At 33.2% G+C, this 19,074-nt stretch overlaps 3 protein-coding genes and 1 long non-coding RNA gene across 5 annotated transcripts; 2 read left to right on the forward strand and 2 right to left on the reverse strand.

The window, feature by feature from the left end:
• On the forward strand, window positions 3,868–4,931 carry LOC18610128. The gene is made up of 2 exons (XM_007045621.2): window positions 3,868–4,047; window positions 4,161–4,931. Exon 2 carries the CDS (start codon window positions 4,169–4,171, stop codon window positions 4,649–4,651), a length of 483 nt encoding a protein of 160 aa, XP_007045683.2. The 5' UTR covers window positions 3,868–4,047; window positions 4,161–4,168; the 3' UTR covers window positions 4,652–4,931.
• On the reverse strand, window positions 6,548–10,246 carry LOC18610129 (6-phosphogluconate dehydrogenase, decarboxylating 3). 2 transcript variants are annotated; one of them, XM_007045623.2, is made up of 2 exons: window positions 9,995–10,246; window positions 6,548–8,329 (listed from the first exon to the last, which is right to left on the reverse strand). In XM_007045623.2, exon 2 carries the CDS (start codon window positions 8,321–8,323, stop codon window positions 6,866–6,868), a length of 1,458 nt encoding a protein of 485 aa, XP_007045685.1. In that variant the 5' UTR covers window positions 8,324–8,329; window positions 9,995–10,246; the 3' UTR covers window positions 6,548–6,865. The 2 variants fall into 2 exon arrangements, with proteins under 2 accessions (XP_007045685.1, XP_007045684.1); XM_007045622.2 differs by having other exon boundaries at window positions 6,548–8,332.
• Window positions 11,127–12,102, forward strand: LOC18610130 (uncharacterized N-acetyltransferase ycf52). Its single transcript, XM_007045624.2, has 2 exons — window positions 11,127–11,738; window positions 12,002–12,102. The coding sequence occupies exon 1, from the start codon at window positions 11,206–11,208 to the stop codon at window positions 11,731–11,733; it is 528 nt and encodes a 175-aa protein (XP_007045686.2). The 5' UTR covers window positions 11,127–11,205; the 3' UTR covers window positions 11,734–11,738; window positions 12,002–12,102.
• LOC18610131 lies at window positions 11,979–14,262 on the reverse strand. The gene is made up of 3 exons (XR_001926846.1): window positions 13,777–14,262; window positions 13,203–13,384; window positions 11,979–12,249 (listed from the first exon to the last, which is right to left on the reverse strand). It is a non-coding gene; the product is annotated as an uncharacterized LOC18610131 (long non-coding RNA).

Consider the following 19,074-nt stretch of genomic DNA (forward strand, 5'->3'; position numbering starts at 1 on the left):
AGACGCTCGCATTAGATTTTTTTTTTAAATTAAAGAATATTTATATTCATGAAATGTGATTATTTTTTAAATTTTTTAACCAAAATTCGATGGACATGAAAGCATTAAAAAGTCAACATTAATTTTTCTTTTTAATTTTTTTGACAAAGCTTTGTTTTTTTCATTTTTTGTGGTTTGTAAGCATCTCTTGGCAATAGAGTAAATGCAAAGATTCCTATTCCCACATTAATTGATAGAATTAAGTAAGAAGGTATTTACAAAATGGGATAGTGTTTTCACCAGTCAAATTACAGCCTATTTGATTCCACGTGTCTCAATTCAATAACATTTAATGCTTCAAAAATTAACAGAACTTCGATTCCATTTATGATATTTTCCATCATTTTAGAGAAAGGGAAAATGACCTTGATGGTCAAGACTGGGCTGTTGCAGTTGCTGATGTACTCCTGCAATAAGAGTCCCCCCCTCTCCTCCCATCCCCTCCCTAAATATAGGCAGAGCCCAGGCCCCTCCGCCCCAGTAGCTTTCATTTGATGTAAACTCCTAGATATTGTGGCTTCTTCACCAAGCAACATTTAATTATAAGTTCAGGTTAAATCATTCAATGTGGTTCTGGAAACAGTCGAAGCAAATGCAGGTTTGGTGTAAAAAGGGTGGGACTTATGTTAGGTCAGCAGGCCCAGAAAGAGGTTTGGCAACTTCCCATTCCCCCCTCGCTACCAGGCTTAAGGCACATGGCATTGAGTTAATGTACAGAATAAAAAGAAAGGAATGGCAGAAGCTGATGCTATCAACTGGCTGAAACTTTTGGATTTTCCACCTTTACCATCACCTTCATGGCTACCAGGGTGGCAGTCAGTTTGTTCTTTACAAGTCACATTCTCCCCCATCTTTTTGTATTTTGGATAAGCTTCTCTTTTCATTGCCTGTGGCCCAATACGGCAATAAATAAACTAGTCACACCGCTGCACCTCCTGACATTGCATGCAAGAGTCAAGGACTAGAACTATGACCCTATATCATAGAGATGATTTCTGCCTAAAGTAGGGATTAGGGCCACAAGGCTTGTCTCATAGGTGGCTTAAAAAAATTACATTAAATATTTTTTTTTAAAAAGAGTTAATGTTTTAATTAATCTTAAATAGGGCTCATTCATGATGTTAAAAAGTTTTTGTCTAAGGCTGGTATAATCTTATACATTGGGCCTTGCTGTTGTGCTTACCAGATAAGAAACCTTAAGGCCCAGCTTTGAGAAGATGAATAAGTGAAGGAACTGGCCTAAGAATGAGTGAAAGTTTGTTCCATTGGAAGTACGAGGATCTTCGCTGAGTTTGAGTTCCCAAGGTCAAGTATCCACTTCTCCTAACATTTGTTCTCCAAGAATACAATAAGAGAATCAAGTTTTTTCTGCCACTGCAGCTAAAATCACCTTTACCCTCTAATGCTGAAGGATTGGAAGAAAGTGGCAGCTTGGATGAAGGAAATGGGAGTTTCAACTGTTTAACTTTGATTTCCTTCACCCTTTTAACAGAGTTTGAGTTAAGTCGGGGTTAACTCAAACCGTCATGCAGCTCAATTATTTGCATGCCTGGCTGCAAACCGAAGTAGGTTAATTACAGGTTTCAAGGAGAAAACCTAAGAAAGCTATAGCAGAACTTTGGCAGTCTCCAAAAGGTAACTTGACTAAGAAATCAGATGTAGCATCTAATTAACTTAGCAGTTAGCTCTCATCTGCCAAAGGCGTATATCCGTGACAATTTGCAACCTCTGGGCCAACCGAGAGGTCCCCTACCTCCACCATGGAATATTGCCAGAGGGGGGGGGGCCTCCCCCTGTTGCATAGAGAGCTATCGCCTCCTCTTTCTCCTTCCCCCGTCCACCACTTATTTTCTGACCCTTAGAATGGAATCCCAACACTAGGTTATAATCAATAGGAATATAGGATGCAGTGCAACGCCATACAATTCAAAGCCAATTAAATGGATGAGAAATATTATCACCATAAAAGGATGGGTCACTTTAAAAAATTACTTGTAATTTTAAATAAAATTAGAGAGAAAACTAATGATAGTTAATTAATGATTAAGGAACCGTTTTGGCATTAATGCATAAGCATTATGGCAAGTAAAAGGGAGTGAACTAATTATGAGACGTAAAAATGGAGGAAGCTCCAATCCGTCGACCATTTTCAACAGTGGCAGCTTCGTTTTATAGAATTGGGTGTGCTTGATAAAGTTCACTGCAGCAATCACCAATGATTACAAGCAGTAACAAATGTAACACTGCCCTTTTCATGGGAATTTGCAGTCATTATTTAGTTCTAATCGTCCACTAAATTTTTCCTTAACCAGGGTGTTGCAATTTGTTCAACTGAAGAAAATTTTTATGCCATGATTTCCATGGTCATGAGAGGTTCAAAATGAGGCAGCTTACATTGTTTTGGTTTTTTGACCAGGAATGGTGTCTAATCTGGTATGGCCAGAGCCTGATTAGGTGAGGGCCTTGAATAGATCATCTCTTGCAATTTGTCAATGACTAATCACATCATGACACAGCTCTTCAGATCACCTGTTTAATCTATGTAAGTGAGATGGAAGGCTATTATTGCTTCTTGAATGTCTTCATTTTCTCACAAGAAACAAACATATCATGTGGTTTTGTAATTTAAGATAGCCTACTATTTCTGACAAAATTGAAGCTGATTATTTTACTAGTTAGACTAATTAAGAAAGCATGGTTGCAAAGAAACTGGGAAGATATTAGTTTGTCCTTGATCTTTGTTAGGCAGGCTTGCATCCCTGGACTCCAAGAAGGCCTCTTTCAACAATCAGCAGGCAAATGTAAAAGGTGATTCTGTGAGCAACATGGAAATTGCGGAAATCAAGAAACCCAGAAAAACAGTGAACAATCTACATTGTTTTAAATGAGGGAACATATTCAGATATTGTAAAGCAAACAGCAAAGATGCAATTAATGAGAAAGTTTTCCTGTTTAGGGCCATGTTGTCTAATTATGAGAAGGGGCACATGGATCCCCAAAAGGGTGAGCATTAGAAAGCAAGCATGACGCAAGGGCCCTCACTAGGCCAGCTTAAGCAGAAACAAATCTGTGAAAAGACAAAAAAGCAGAAACCTATAGGGATATGGCCATTTAATGGTGGGCAAGGCATGCTCATTAAGTCACATGATTAGGTGAAATAGGGACAAGACACTTCATAAAGTCAAGAATTAGGACAATTACTTGCATCTCCAAGGCTTGTTTTCGATGTGATAAATGTGATTAGCAGCAGCAGCCGCCCCATGGAGGAGTTACTGCTAACATCTGCCCAAGAAACAAGAAGACATGGGATTACTTTTGGGGAAGACTGAAAACGGAACAACAAAAACTGAAGGCTAGAAGCTAAAACAACCTTTTGCCAACGTCAGATACTCCCCATGCAATACAAAGTGCCCAAACCACCCTGTTAGGTTCCTTGCATTATTTAAAAAGGGAAGGACTGATGCTTGTTCGTGACATGACACAGATGAATTAAATAGGAGTGAATAATGTTAACATTAAGGAAATAATGAAGAGTTACTGTTCTAACCTATTTAAGAAAATGGGTCTAATATATATTCTCCTTGTTTGTTGGGTGGGCTCATCTGATTTCCACCTTCTGGTTCTTACTCTCTCTCATCTGATTTCCACCTTAAACGAAACGCTGCTCGTTGTTAATGAGATAGACAGAGAGGTAAAGGTTCTGGTACTTTTCAGGTACAGAAGGATACTAACCAAGTGAAAACACTCTTGTTCTTTTCTCCTTCCACGTTTCAGAACTGTAGACTTTTATCATATTTATGAGATGCAGGAACATATATATCACCAAAAGTTTGTCTTCTAGTGATTAAATTCAGAGAATTAATGGTGCTAGGATTGCTCTAGCCAGTGATTGCAAGAGCTTTATGAGCATTGTAAGGGTTAGGTTCCTTCGACCAATGTGTGTAAAGCTGCATTTGTTTGACGAAGGCCAAGACTCCAGAGAGACAAAGCTATAAGTCCACTTTCTAGGTAATAAACAAAGTTCTACACTACACTTTGTACTAGAAATATTTAACACGTTTTCTTAACCCAAGACTTTTCTCTCTTTTGTTTTAACTTTGCATCCTGTCCGCTGGCTCCAGTGGCTGCCATGGAGGCTTCTCATATCCTCGGAGGCATGGAAGATGAAAAACATAGCAGCAGTGAGTCTGGTTGGACCATGTATATTGGCTCCTCCACCAGAGAAAACGATCGCTACAATTACATTGATGAGTACGATTGTGATACTCATGAACAGGAAGAAGACAACCACAAAAATCATCGCGGCAACTATGACGGTAACAGCCACAATGATGATGAGAGTGATGACTCAATGGCTTCAGATGCCTCTTCTGGGCCGAGTCATCACAAACTTCCATGCAGCAGTGAGCAAAATCTGGGGATGGATCGTCACAAGCATGAAACGCTTAAGTCCACCTCCACAGAAAAACTTCACAAACAGGTGATCAAAAGGGACCAAAGAAGAAACAAAATTGAGAAGGAAAAGTTAGAGCGTAAGGCAATTAGTGCTGCTAGTCATGTTCGAAGTGGAGAGAAAGTGAAGACAATCAACATTATGAGCCAGGAAGAATAGGTGTGTCCCAAATTTCCCCAGCACTCTGTTAGTGACGCATGGCTGCTGATTCTGTTTCTCAGGATTTCACAAAATCAGTATCAATGTTGAATGGGGTATAGCTGGCTAGAGAATCTCATAGATGTTTCACGGTGAAGCATATATCAGGGTGTTTTAATGCGTTCTATGTAAGTTCCTTATTATTGTTACTGCTATTCTCATCATCATCATCATCATTATGAATGTTTTTAGTATTAAATTCTGTTGCAAAGATTGTTACATGAGAATTGAAAAGAGCTAGAGATTGTATGTGACATACATACATAGATACATAGCGTATATATGTTGGTAGCATGAAAAGAATGGCAGATAGTATGTAGTACTACAATATTAGTAACCATACAAACCCCTGACATAAAAATAAATGTAAACTTCCGTATATACTGTGCAATAGGTCTCCCTCCGGAGAAAAGTACTACACTACGTACAAGAGGTCCGCAGATTGATGCAAACTCAACAGTATGTACTGTGCAAGGAGGAAGTATTCTATTTTACTACTGAGACAGACCTTGACTTGGTGCAGTGAACTTTTCATTGATCAGTCGCGTTGTAGCCTTAAACAGGTCCTGAAACAGACCTTGGTGACTTGGTTGGTGATGAGACAGCTGGAAATGGTTTGATTAGCACTGATTACCTCTTCAACAAACCTAAAAGATCTTGTCAAAGTGATTGTGTCTTATCACAACATGTTTTTGAGTATGCTTCATTTTGAGGCACATAATCCCCCCAAATATATGACTAGCAGACTTCTTAAACATAAGATTTTTTCTTGACTAAAATACTCTTAACTTTTTAAATTTTAATTGAAATTTTAAATAAATTTATTAATTTTTAAAATAAACTCTCCATTCTAAAAATATAAATACTGTTAACAAAAATTATAAAAAAACTAAAATTTCTTTCTTTCATATTAATTTAAAAAACTATTACTATATTTTAAAAAATAAATAAATACTCCCCAGCACTGCAAGAAAAGGCGGTACTCCCACGCGAACCCTTGGGAGTCCCATTCGGGTTCCCGGGGGAGGAGTTTTGTTTTTTAATTAATAAAATTATATAATAATAATTTTAAAAATTAATCAAAAATAAAATTATCTATTTACTCTTATTAAATCATTAAATTGATAAAAACACTTAACGATTGATTAATAATTAAATTTACGTGCCTAAAAAAAAAATTTTATGATAAAATGTTTATTTTAAAAAATAATAAATTTTTATATAATTTCGATCAAAATTTAAATATTTTACCTATTTTTTCTTTCCCAAATCTCCGGAGGCTCCTACAAATCAGAGAAGGCATCACCTATAAGAAGCCCTTTACAAACTCAAACGGGCATAAGAAAGGGGAACATGGTGGGGCTGTGGGGACTGAAGGGGGGCTAGGTCTAATCATCGCCGGTAGTGAAACAAAGCAATGCTTGTAAAAGTGATCCAACCACCAACCCCACCTTAAAATTAGAAGGGAAAAGCTGGGAGAACAAGTTGGAGGTTTTTGAATTCTGCAGATTGTTGGTGTAGGAAAAAGCAGAGTTAGAAAATCAGTCAATCCAAATTCATAGTGAACCCTGCAACACCAAGCATGAAAGTTGATGAGCTTGGGTTTATCCAAGAAAAGTGTGGTATATTTCTAGTAAGGATTTTAAAAGCACTTTAGTTAAACTATTCATGACCCATTTAGGGCTGCATGACCTTTCCAGGCTACAAAACAGTCTATAGAATCTTTTCCCATAGATCAAGTATAAGAAATTCAAAATTTCTTTTAATGCTTAAAGGTGTCGAAGTTTATCATTTACAATGATATATGTGCATCAAAATTTCAAAAGGCCTGAAAAAGGAGTCCAGGACAAGAGAAGAAGCAACAACAGGAAAAATAAGATATAATAGTGATTCAGTTTTCAACAAGCAGCAGATAGAACTTATTTTATCCCTTCAAAGCGGAATGTAAAAGCTCATATTCTGCAGAAGGGGCAGACAATTAAAAGTAAAACGACTATGCCAGCTGGGCTTGTACAGGGAGATGAACAATAAAAGGACTGTGTCCAAAAATTGAGTTGATATCATTCCAAGACAACAAAATGAAATATTACAGTCCTTGAGCCATTAAGCAGTATAATTAAGTTCAATGGCAATGTTTCACTGATGCAAGTTACACCTGTCCACTACAGAAAACTTTTAGATTTTTGACTGTTTAGCAATCTTGAACCATTCAGTGTGGAAGGATCCTGAGACATCAATCCTCTCATAAGTATGAGCTCCAAAGTAATCTCTCTGAGCCTGAACTAAATTAGCAGGCAGCCTTTCCCTGCGGTACGAGTCAAAATAAGCAAGGCTAGAGGACATACCAGGAGTGCTAATACCTGAATTGATAGCAAGGGAAACAACTCTTCGCCAAGCAGACTGTCGCTCTATAATCTCCTTAGCAAACTCCGGATCAACAAGAAGATTTGCCAGGTCTGGGTTTCTATCATAGGCCTTCTTTATACGGTCCAAGAAAACAGCACGAATGATGCAACCCCCCTTCCAGATCCGAGCTAGCTCCCCAAGTTTCAAGCCCCACCCCTTCTCAATACTCTTTGCACGTATCAAGTTCATTCCTTGAGCATAGCTACATATTTTAGATGCATATAGAGCTTGTCTCACATCATCAATTAACTTTTTCTTATCAACAGCTACGTCAGCCAGAATGTTACTAAAGCCCCTGGATGTGAAAATCTTGGCAGCTTCAACTCTCTCCTCCTTCAAACCACTAAGGAATCTCGCATCCAGGGATGATGCCATTGTAGGAGCAGCAATAGACAACTCTGCAGCTTGCTGAACTGTCCACTTACCAGTACCCTTCATGCCGGTTTTATCCAAAACCTTGTCTACCAGATATCCTTCTCCTTTGTCATCCTTAATTCCAAATATATCAGCAGTGATCTCTATTAAGAAGCTCAGCAGTTCCCCCTTGTTCCACTCTGAGAAAACCTGGTGTAATTCTTCATTAGAGAGCTTCCCAACTGATTTCAGTACATCATAGGCCTCTGCAATCAGCTGCATATCACCATATTCAATCCCATTGTGAACCATCTTAACAAAATTTCCAGATCCTCCTTTGCCAACATAAGTGACACAAGGACCACTGTCAGGAACCTGAGCAGCCACCTTAAGAAGGATATCTTCTATATATTTATAAGCCTCATAGGAACCTCCAGGCATCAAAGAAGGTCCATGCCTAGCACCTTCTTCACCACCAGAAACTCCCATTCCAAGGTAAAGCAGCCCTAATTCTGCCATGGCTTTCTCTCTTCTCTCAGTGTTTTCGTACCACTCATTACCTCCATCAATGATACAATCCCCTTTCTCCAAGTAAACTGATAAAGTTTTAATGGTTTGATCAACAGGAGGTCCAGCCTTCACAAGCATAATTATGACACGAGGTTTCTGGATAGAATGAACAAACGATTCTGGATCATGAAATCCATATAAAGGAAGATTCCCTTCCTGTTTAGCTCTTTCAACTGTCTCATCAACTTTTGAAGTGGTCCGGTTGTAAACAGAGATTGGGAATCCCTTCTCAGCAATGTTTAGGGCGAGATTTTGGCCCATGACAGCAAGGCCAGCAAGGCCAATTCTAGTAAGGCCGACCATTATAATCTACTGGATGATAAAATTTAACATCATTCGTTAAATGGCAACTTTATAAAACTATTTCTAGAATTATATAGATAACAAAGAGAGAACAAGCTTTGCAAGTGGCTTGAGGCTAATTCTTTGTAGACATTGCGACACTGAAATGTAAAGGCTGATATAGATATCCCAAAGCATAAATACAGCACAAAGTCTCATGGCACTAAACCCAACAATATAAGATTGAAGCCAGCCAAAACAGATTAAGAAAATGCACAAATATTGTATGCATCTATAGGATTCAGTAACAAGGATGCAACACAACAGATGATACTACTTTAAGATGCTTAAAAAGGTAGCTTTAAAACTTCAAGCAAAAGATCTACAGGCAGAATTTACTATTCCTTGCATTTAGGAGTAGCAGTTAGGTTTTATTTTCCTTTTCTTTGACAACAGGTGTCTTAAAAACAAATGTGCAGTTCAACTCATTAGCAGTTAGAAGTAATGACACAAGTGGAATAAGTGTGGAAGTAAGTCTATAGTCTGGGTTCAGAGTCAAATTCAAAACCAAACTTATTGATTGAGAGCAAACTACCATGCAAGCCATACAGGAGTAGGAAAAACTCTAGATATCTCCTCTTCTATGCTTCAAACAGACATGAATCAAAGTTTTCTGAGAGGAAATTATGAATATTTAAGTGTCAATAGATCAGGCTAACTGATTTACCTAAGAATAGCTCAAGGCTTAGTATTTTTATGAAAATCATACAGATTTTAGTTTACGTGCATTATGTGTAAAAGGAAATTATGTCTAAGCCAAAATACTCTAAATACTAGGATCAGTCTTCAAAGTGGAATCACTTTCTTAGGTACCTTCCTATACCTACATGGGCTATGTAAATTATTTAAGTCGGTATTATTATGATGATTATTTCAATAAAAAATCAGAGTATTTAAAGGAGCTCTTAACATCTTTCTCTGCATCCCTAGGGTGTATGCCTTACAGTATGAGCTAATTTATCTTCAAGAATCTATCGAGTATCATTCTTCAAAAAAGGAAAGACAAAAGGAATGAATTCCAAATATTTATTGAAAATTCCCAGACTCTAAATGAATAACCAATGCTGAAAGGCCAGGATATGCTGAACATGCAAAACAGCTACTTGAAACTCAATTTGAACAATAACTACATCAAATATCATTACAACATCCAATGATGTGAATCGACCGTATGATAAGATAATCTGCAACTTTGAAAGAAACTAAAATACAAATTCTAACAACAAATTCATGATTCTGCACAACCGTGATTCTCATTGCAAGTGAACCAAAAGGAAAATATCAACTTTAATGTCCTAAGAAGAATACATCACAAGTTTCAAATGTAATGACTCCATAACAAAGAAGCAGTAATCTATAAAGCATCAGCCTAAACATTTGAGAAATAAAATATTAACCAGAGGATAAGGGATCAAAGTACTTCAAAAGAATCAATCAAAAAGAACGAGACGGCATAGCTCTTGAGATCTTAGACCAGCAGCAACAGAAACATAGTGCATTATTACCTTACAAACCCATCAAAGATATGATTTTTTAATATCAAAAGACATAAAAAAGACTACCCAGATCAGTAATTCAAGAAAATATGCCTTTGGGTACACATAAATAATAGATAAAGCAAGCATTTTTTACCTCTGAAAACAGCCCGAAGGTATGGAAAACTCGAAGTGGGTTTTGCAGAAAACAGAGGAACTTGATTGGAAAATTACTTGGTTTTATAACAGCAAGAAATTTTGGGTGTGAACTTGTTTCACATGGAGGTTAAGCTTTCAAAATTGAATTGTTGTTATGTTGTTTTGCTTTCTCAGTTGGATTGGGTGTCGTGGGGGGTAGGTGGTTTTGACCCTATCACGGACCAACCAACAAGGTCCCAATCAATGGCACCCGTCCTTTTGAGTTATTTGTAAATTACCCGTTTTATTTTGGCAAATTACTTTTAATACCCCAGAAATTTAAACTTACTTTTTCTTTTAGGCTTTTAGCTACAAATAAATCACAGAATTGATTAATTTCCGCCAAAGGGTTCGGTGTGCATGTTTGAGAACCGCCACTTTGGAGTTCAGTACACCCATTCTCCTCGCCAACTTAAAATCAATTTGCCGTACTTAATTAATTCTTGGCTTTTTTTTATAATATCTAAAAAGCTTTAAATTATTTAAAACGTTTGATCAAAAGTTTTATTTTTATTTTAAGTTAAATAAATTTTTATAATTAATAATTAATTAATTATTATTAATTAAAATATAATTTATTATTTTATGTCATATGATGTTAATATAATATGTTAATATGTTATAATAAATAATAACGTAATATACCGATATAATCATGTAATATTTTTATTATTCACGTTGATGTTACGTCAATATCATTATAAATTGATAAGAAATATTTTATTTAATAACAATTAATTAACTAATACTCATAAAGTCTTATTTAATTTAAACTAAAAATATAAAAATCTGATTAAAAGCAATGAACCCATTAAATCAATCTCTAGATTGATTTAAAAAAAAAACATATATCCATAACCATGTATTTCTTTTCAAAAAAAAATCAATCTTTCAACTTGAAATTTTGAATTGTAATAAGAAAAAAATGTGTAATTAATGCCTTATTTTTGGTAAAAATAATACATTAAATTAATTTTTAAATAATTTGTTAATTATCCTTAAACAATATTTAAATACTCATTAACCTAATTAATAATAATAATAAACATGGCCCACAAGTTCCCGCCAATCCTATTAGTTTTCAACCGACCAACCGCCCTTTACAGCCACAGAATCGGAAGCAAAACCATCTTCGTTATCCACTCTCCCCTCCTCTCGTTGTCCCAAGCAATGCTTTCACGTGGCATCGTCTCCCCATTCCGAACCCCCACCTTCCCTTTCCCAACGACAACATGCAAATACTCCATCTCCGACCAGGACCTCGAGTCGCGAGGCTTCTTCCTCCGCCGCACCATCTCCGACCTCAACCTCGACCACCTCAACTCCGTCTTCGTAGCCGTAGGATTCCCCAGGCGTGACCCGGAAAAGATCAAGCTGGCACTGGAACACACGGAATCCATGCTTTGGGTTGAGTACAAGAAGACCCAGAAACCCGTTGCCTTTGCTCGAGCAACGGGTGACGGGGTTTTCAATGCTATAATATGGGACGTGGTGGTGGACCCTTCGTTCCAGGGAATCGGGCTTGGGAAAGCTGTCATGGAACGGTTGGTAGAGGAATTGTTGGAGAAGGGTATTTGTAACATTGCATTGTATTCGGAGCCGAGGGTGTTGGGGTTCTATAGGCCTCTCGGGTTTGTGGCTGATCCTGACGGGATCCGGGGCATGGTCTACTCTAGAAAGCAGAGAAAGAAGAAATGAATACAGTATTGTTTTCTTTCCAATTTTTTGTTTCTTCGAATCATGGTTATCTTTCAATCATTTTTAGATATTTAAACTCCAGTGTATAAGATAATTATCCATACTTCAACAAAAATTCATATCAGAAAAAATTCCAGGCATATTGCTTTTAAGTTTGAGAAAGGATATTTGATTGTGGAGTTGAAAGTTATAGTTGCTTGATTAGCTTTAAAGCTTTAAAGCGACTTCAAAATAATACTGTATAGTTGAATCTTCTGTAATTGTGCAGGGTATAATATAGCAGATGTATACCAAAGTATATCAAAGGAAAACTGCCTTCATCTCAACCACAGTTCAATTCGTTGCAATGAAAGCTTTTATTGTTGAGTACAGGTGGAGTTCCTACACTGTCAATTTAGATACATAAAGACTGAGATCACAACCCATCCACCATCGAGTCCGCTTCAAAGGAACTTTTTCCCCAAGAAACAACAAACTGCGCTTTCAAACTTGCTGCTGATTTACCACTTTCGACACCTGAAACATAGATACAGAGGTTACAATTTGCTTGATTTGCCTTCATCCCATTTTGCTTTTGCATGATTCAGGTAGTAATTAGCAATGTTTCATGACTAAAGCAGATAAAGCAAGCAAACAAATGGCTAAAGCAGTTGATAAAATCAGAAGAAGTATCTCGTTCGGTAATAATTCACTAACGAAACTCAAAATGGGGAAGGCAAGCATTGCAATCATTTTAGTAAGGAGCGATAGGACTCCAAGCATAAATGCTAATTGAAAGACTGGAATGACAAGATCTAGCCTTAAAAAGGTTAAGCCAATGAAGATTCATTTAGAGAGATAGTTAATGGGACTTGATACAGATGTAGTAAGAATAATTTAGAAAGGCTAACACTGGGATTCACAATAAAAATTGGAGCATTTCCTTATCTATTATATTCTTCTTAGATGAGTTGGGAGTTTTTGTGTGATGAGATAGTTTGTCTGCAATATGCTCAGAGCTAGGTGATTATATTTTCTGTCTTCGGATTGAAATAAAATTTCAATGCACCCAAGCAGAAAGCAGGAATAGAAACTAAAAGTGAGAAGAGATGGTGCAGATCAAGAAAAATACATATAAAGAATAATGAGGCAGAAGAGAATGGGGGGAAAACCTCAAGATTGTTAGAGGGGACTGCAAAAGGTTATATAGGTTCATTCTATATTCATCAGTCTTCCTCCACCTGATAGGAACAGAGAAAGTCCGTTACAGGAATCATGGCTCACAGAAATTTGTTTTTCAAAGAGAATTGAGGACAGTGAGAATGAAGATACCACATTATTTTAGTCCTATTAGGTTCCTTTCTCTATTGCTTTTCTTTTCAGTAGTTTCTTTTTTCAACCATTGATAGCACAGCAACAAGATGGAACAACTTTTAGTGATATAGTTTATTTATTGCTGTAAAATGGTTGTTAAGGAAAAGAGTTACAACCTTTCTTGGAGGAGTGGTGGGCTGTGGGGGAATGCATAGCTTCTAATTGCAGGACTCTGGATGTTAGCACCCCAGCCTGCCATGGTGGTCAGGAAGGCCAGTGATACCAATAGTGATTGTATTTGTAACTATTCTCCAACAAAATGTTGCTACATCAATTGCTTCACCATTATCAGCATCATCTACAAGTAATGAACGTTAAAATTGACAACACAACCATGTCAATCAGTGCTGCTAGCCTCATAAGCATATTTGGCAATGAAATGAGCTGAATGTTCACAACGGTTTGCAATTTGACAGGTTTGAGTTTGTTTTTAGAGTGTCTAGCTGTTTCCTGGTAGCCAAATATAGTAGTAAAAAGCAACCAGACATTTCAATTCTTCCTAGTGGGATTAATTCCTCAAACCAAATCCCCCTTCTCAAGTTTGTTTCTTTGCTTACTGGTCAAATAAACAACTAATCATAAAGCAATAAAATGAATATATGACTGAAATCAAAGAAATCTTAGACACCCAAAAGCTGATCAGAGAACAAAAGGACAAAAGGTGTTCTCAGAGAGAGTATTAGGCATTACCCGAGCATTGAAACATGAAATTAAGAGGCACTTTTGGCATGGTGCAAGAAAGCAGCAGAGCAAAGAACAGAAGCAATGAAGGCAAAAATCCCCAACCCAATCATCAGAGAAATCCCAGCGACCACCAAATCGATGATGGACTGCAAGCTTAACCACAGCAATACCACCATCGTTTCCTCACTCTAGGTGGTGAAGATTGCTTGAGATTTCAAGATAAAAGAGGGAAATCCGAACAGGGGTTTTCTTTCTTTTCAGTTCTTGTAAGAAAGCCTGAAAGACAGAAATGGAAGAATCTCTCATCCCATTCCCCCGCCCCCCACCTCTACTTTATGATATGGGCCACGCGAGAAGAGAATCCAAGACAGGTCACAAGTAGCTCAGATACGATAACACATGTAACTTTGGCATTTGGAAAGCTTCTAAAAATTGTTCTGACGTCAAAAAATTGGCAGTTATTTTTCGTTCTGTTTCTGGTTTTTTGTTTTGTTTTCTCTTTTCCTTTTCCTTTTTTCCTTTCCAATCTATTCCCTTACTTTTTCTTCATTTTTTCCCTTGAACTATTCCATTTGAATACCCAATTCTCTGATTTATTTTTATTTTTTGCGTTTGAAAATGAAAGAGATCAAATTGCAACAATGAGATCGATGAACCCAATAAAACCTGGAATAAGGCAATCTCATTGTTTTTTGCAATATCAAATCTCCTTCAGGTTCCACTGTGTTTCACATTATCTGCTTGAGAATGAGAACTGTAGCCAATGTGCCCTCCACTTCTAGACCTTTATCCGAATACGTTTTACATGATAGGGGAACAAAATTTATTAATTTAGACTTTTGGGTTCAATTAAAAAATATATTTAATTTGGATATTTTGGTTACATTCCATAGTATGATTTCATAAATAGGTCAAACAAACAAATCAACAACGAAAAAAAATATTTAATGAAATCTACACACTATAATATTGAATCTAAGACAAGAAAATTTATGATTCTATGATGATTCCACAATCATAAATTTTCTCTAATTTCGATTAAAGTTCCCATTTAGACAAAAAAAAAAGAAAAAAAGGGAAATCGAGGAAAATCAAATTGTAACATCAAAGAATTTCTTTACTATGGTGATATAATTTTAGTAAACTATTTTTGGTTTGTCTCTTAATTAATTTAAGTTGCATATAATTTTATGATAGATATCCTTTTAGTATATATGTTAATTTTATAGTGATTTTCAACTTTCAACTATTGCCTCTACAACAACACAAATTAATCCAGATACATTAGAAGTGGATGAATTTTGGAATTTGTTAGTTCAAAAATGTATGTTCATGTCTACTTAGCTATATCTATTTAAGTTCAAATCTTGATATGAACAAGATAAAATTTATGGAATGAGAAAGAATTGGCTTTTTATTTATTTATTTATTTATTTCTTGTGGTTCTTTTTTCGATTTTGAGTGGATGGAATTTGTTAGTATATACAATTTCATAATTGTGACAGTGATGGCTCAATAACTTCATAGGCTTAAAACAAAATATTTAATGAGACATTTTTATTGAAATTAAAGATTTTTTTTTAAAACTTTGAATAACTAAATTCATATTTTAGATTTAACATATTCAAATATTTATTATGAAATACTAAAAATATTTAACTATTATAATCATTTTATATCTTTTAAATGATTAATATAAAATCAACAATCAAAATTTCTAATTTAAATAAATTAATTATCACATAAAATAAAGATAATATAATAATATAATATAAACTCTAAATAAAAATAAAAAAATTTATAAATATTAGAATAATAGTACCTAATTGTTGAATATTTATTACAAATCGTAAATGAAGCTCGCAGCTTTATGAAAATAATAACAAAATAGACTTCTTGTGTATTATTTGAAAGAAATATGAAATTAAAAGGAAGAAAGGGTAACTGAGAAAAGAGAAATTTAAGAGTGGATATTATAAATTAAAAAAAAATAGTTGAAAAGTGATAAAAAAATTTAGATTTATTAGATACATAATTAAAAAAGTAAAAAAATATATTATTTTATTAATTATTTTTTACTTTTACATATTTTTAATAGAAAATGAGATAATTAGTTCAGAATTAATAAGTATGTGGGAGTGAGAGGAAATAAATATTTATTAAATATGACAAAATAGATAAATATTTTTATTAATTATTTTAATTTTTATATTTTTTTAATATAATTAACTATATTATTATTATTATAAAAATATGTCATCTTTTTAAATTTGGGACCTAAAACTCTTACATCGGTGACTTTACCCCAAGATTGATCTTGAATTGTGATCTTTATATGTTTTGTCAACAATGTATCAATAATAGGTCATATTGACTTTTTTTCTTTTAAAAAAAAAAATCAAATCATTGTATTGATCATTGAATAATATCATCAAAGTCTGATCCAATGTTCATAAAAGTTTTTTTTTAAAGGTAATGTTCATAAAAGTTATCAAGCAAAAGGATTTATTTGTTTTGTATTTGTTCTTTCCAACATTTTTTTAATAATTCTTAAACTTGAAACACTCCATTCTTATATACTGAATATCTACTTTAATATATCTATGTAAAAACATAAATTCATACTTATTTCGTAACAACTTTTGAATTAAAACACAGTAACATATCTTTATTTTTTTTTACTTTAGTAACATATCTTCTATAATAAAATAAATAGGTATCAACTCTCAGGAACATATTTTCTTATAATAAAAAAAAAATTGTAACAACTTTTAGATCAAGTGTCCTATTCAAAGTCTGCACCACCTAATATAAAGTCAAGCTTGTGAGCAAATTATTTGGAAAGTTTTCAACCTTTAAACCATTATTATGAAATATTTAAAGGGAGAAAAAATGATCAAAAAGACCTATCCAATCTTTATACTCTTCAATTTTGTTTAATTTAATCTATGTACTTAAAATCAAAACAATTTAATCTTTTGATATTGAGAATTGCGTCAATTTAATACATTCTTTTAATGACATCTAATTTTACCATTAAATGATGACGTTAGAGATGATGCAATTGCTGACATGTCACATTTTGAAGATGTGACATTGCAATGATGACGTGGCATGCCATGTGGTACCAAGTGATGATGTGGCAATGCCACGTGACATTATATGATGACGTGATAGTGCTGACGTGGCACTAACATGCTAACACGTCAATGCCACGTGATAAATCAAAAAAAAATTCTACCACTTCATAAGAATTAAATTGAATAAAAATATATAATATAGGGACTAAATTGCATAAAATTGAGATATTAAGAGACTAAATTAAAAAAAAAGTTAAAAAATACAAATCTTTAAGTAGATTATTGATATGCTTATTAATAAGCAAAATATTTAAGTGTAAAAAATTTATGATGTTAAAAAATATATATAAATATTTGATTAAAGATTGCATAACTTATTTGATTATTTGATTCTAAAATATGTAAATTAATTTATCTTTTTTATAAAATTAAGTTTGAATTCTCCTTCTATAAAAAAATTTTGAAAAAATTTTATATCTGCAGTCAAATTTAGATGAATAACTTATATTACGTTAAAATAAAATAATATAAAATGATTAAATAAATTCTTTTTGCTTCTATTTATAATAGTATAAAAATTTAAAATTTATTTAATTTAATTTTTAACTTGAGCTAAAGTCAAATTAGCAAAATATGTTAATTTAATTTTTTCTTGTAAAAAAATGAAGAACGGAGATATGGAATTAGCGATGATTATAAAAGTAATTTCTCGTTTCGACTTGCTTAATTTGGACATGACAAACTTCTTATTACAACCATAGAATCTGAGTTTCACTTTTTGAATTTTTTATTTATATTTTATATTTGTATTTTGTTTAATATTTTCAGTTATATTTTTTAAGTTGAAAGTTTTTAGATTAAAAACTGCATTTATAGTTAATAAAGTTAAATATAACTGTAAATATTTGTACTATTTTATTAATAAATTTTTTGTAGATCCAAATTAATAATTTAAATATAAATTTAGCAAAATTTGATTGTGGTATTTGAATTTAAATAAAATCGTTTTATAAGCAATTTTAAGTAAATTTAAATAAAAGGTAAATTGGGTAAGAGTTAAATAATTTCAAAAGAATGTGTGTTTGTAGATTATGAAAATTGTAACTAAATTAACATATTTTGCTAATTTGAGTAAATTTAAATAAAAAGTAAGAATTGAATAATTTCAAAAGAATGTGTATTTGTAAATTCTGAAAGTTATAACTAAATCAATATATTTAGTTATTTTATATTATTTTATTTTAATATAATGCAAGTTATTCATCTAAATTTGATTTTAGGTATGAAATTTTTTCAAAATTTTTTTTATAGAAGGAGAATTCAAACTTATTTTTTGTAAAAATATAAATTAATTTACATATTTTAGAATCAAATAATCAAGTAAAAAAATATTTATATATATTTTTTAACACCATAAATCTTTTACACTTAAATATTGGGCTTATTAATAAGCATATCAATAATATACTTAAAGATTTATAATTTTTAAATTTTTTTACTATTTAGTTCCTCAACATCTCAATTTTGTTCAATTTATCCATGTATCATATATTTTTGTTCAATTTAATCCCTATAACATGACAGTATTTAAAAAAAAAAAAATTTTTTGATCTGTCACGTGACACTGACATATTGACATGTTAATGCCACATTAGCATTGCCACATCATCGTTAGGGATGTCAACGGGTAGAGTACTCGTTAATTTCAAGTTACCCGAACCCTAACCCTATTAAAAATCACATACCCTAACCCTATTAACTACCCCGAATAATTTAAAAATTATTATCCTAACCCTAACCCTAATATATTCTCACTACCCTATAATTACCCTAACCCATTTAAATACCCAATTAAATAAAAAATTATTAAAATTTTTTCATGGATACCCAATTAACTTTTCTAATCTCATAACTTCCTTTTAAATTTATATGTTATAAGTTTATATAAACAAAAGTATATATACTGTAATTAACAATTTTATAAGTTATAATTTTTGCAATGTTAATACAAAATAAAATCTAAATATATTTATATTTAAAGTACATATATATATACACACACGCATACATAAAAAATATTTTAATATATAAAATAGTAATTATATTCCTTATAAATTAACACAATATATAAACTATATATATTAAAAGACATTACAAGTTAATTAATAATAATAGTTTCATGAATTAATTTAATTAATTATAAGGATTTGTTCTTAATTTCATG

The sequence above is a fragment of the Theobroma cacao genome, chromosome 2 (assembly GCF_000208745.1).
Source record: "Theobroma cacao cultivar B97-61/B2 chromosome 2, Criollo_cocoa_genome_V2, whole genome shotgun sequence".
NCBI classification, from domain to species: Eukaryota; Viridiplantae; Streptophyta; class Magnoliopsida; order Malvales; family Malvaceae; genus Theobroma; species Theobroma cacao.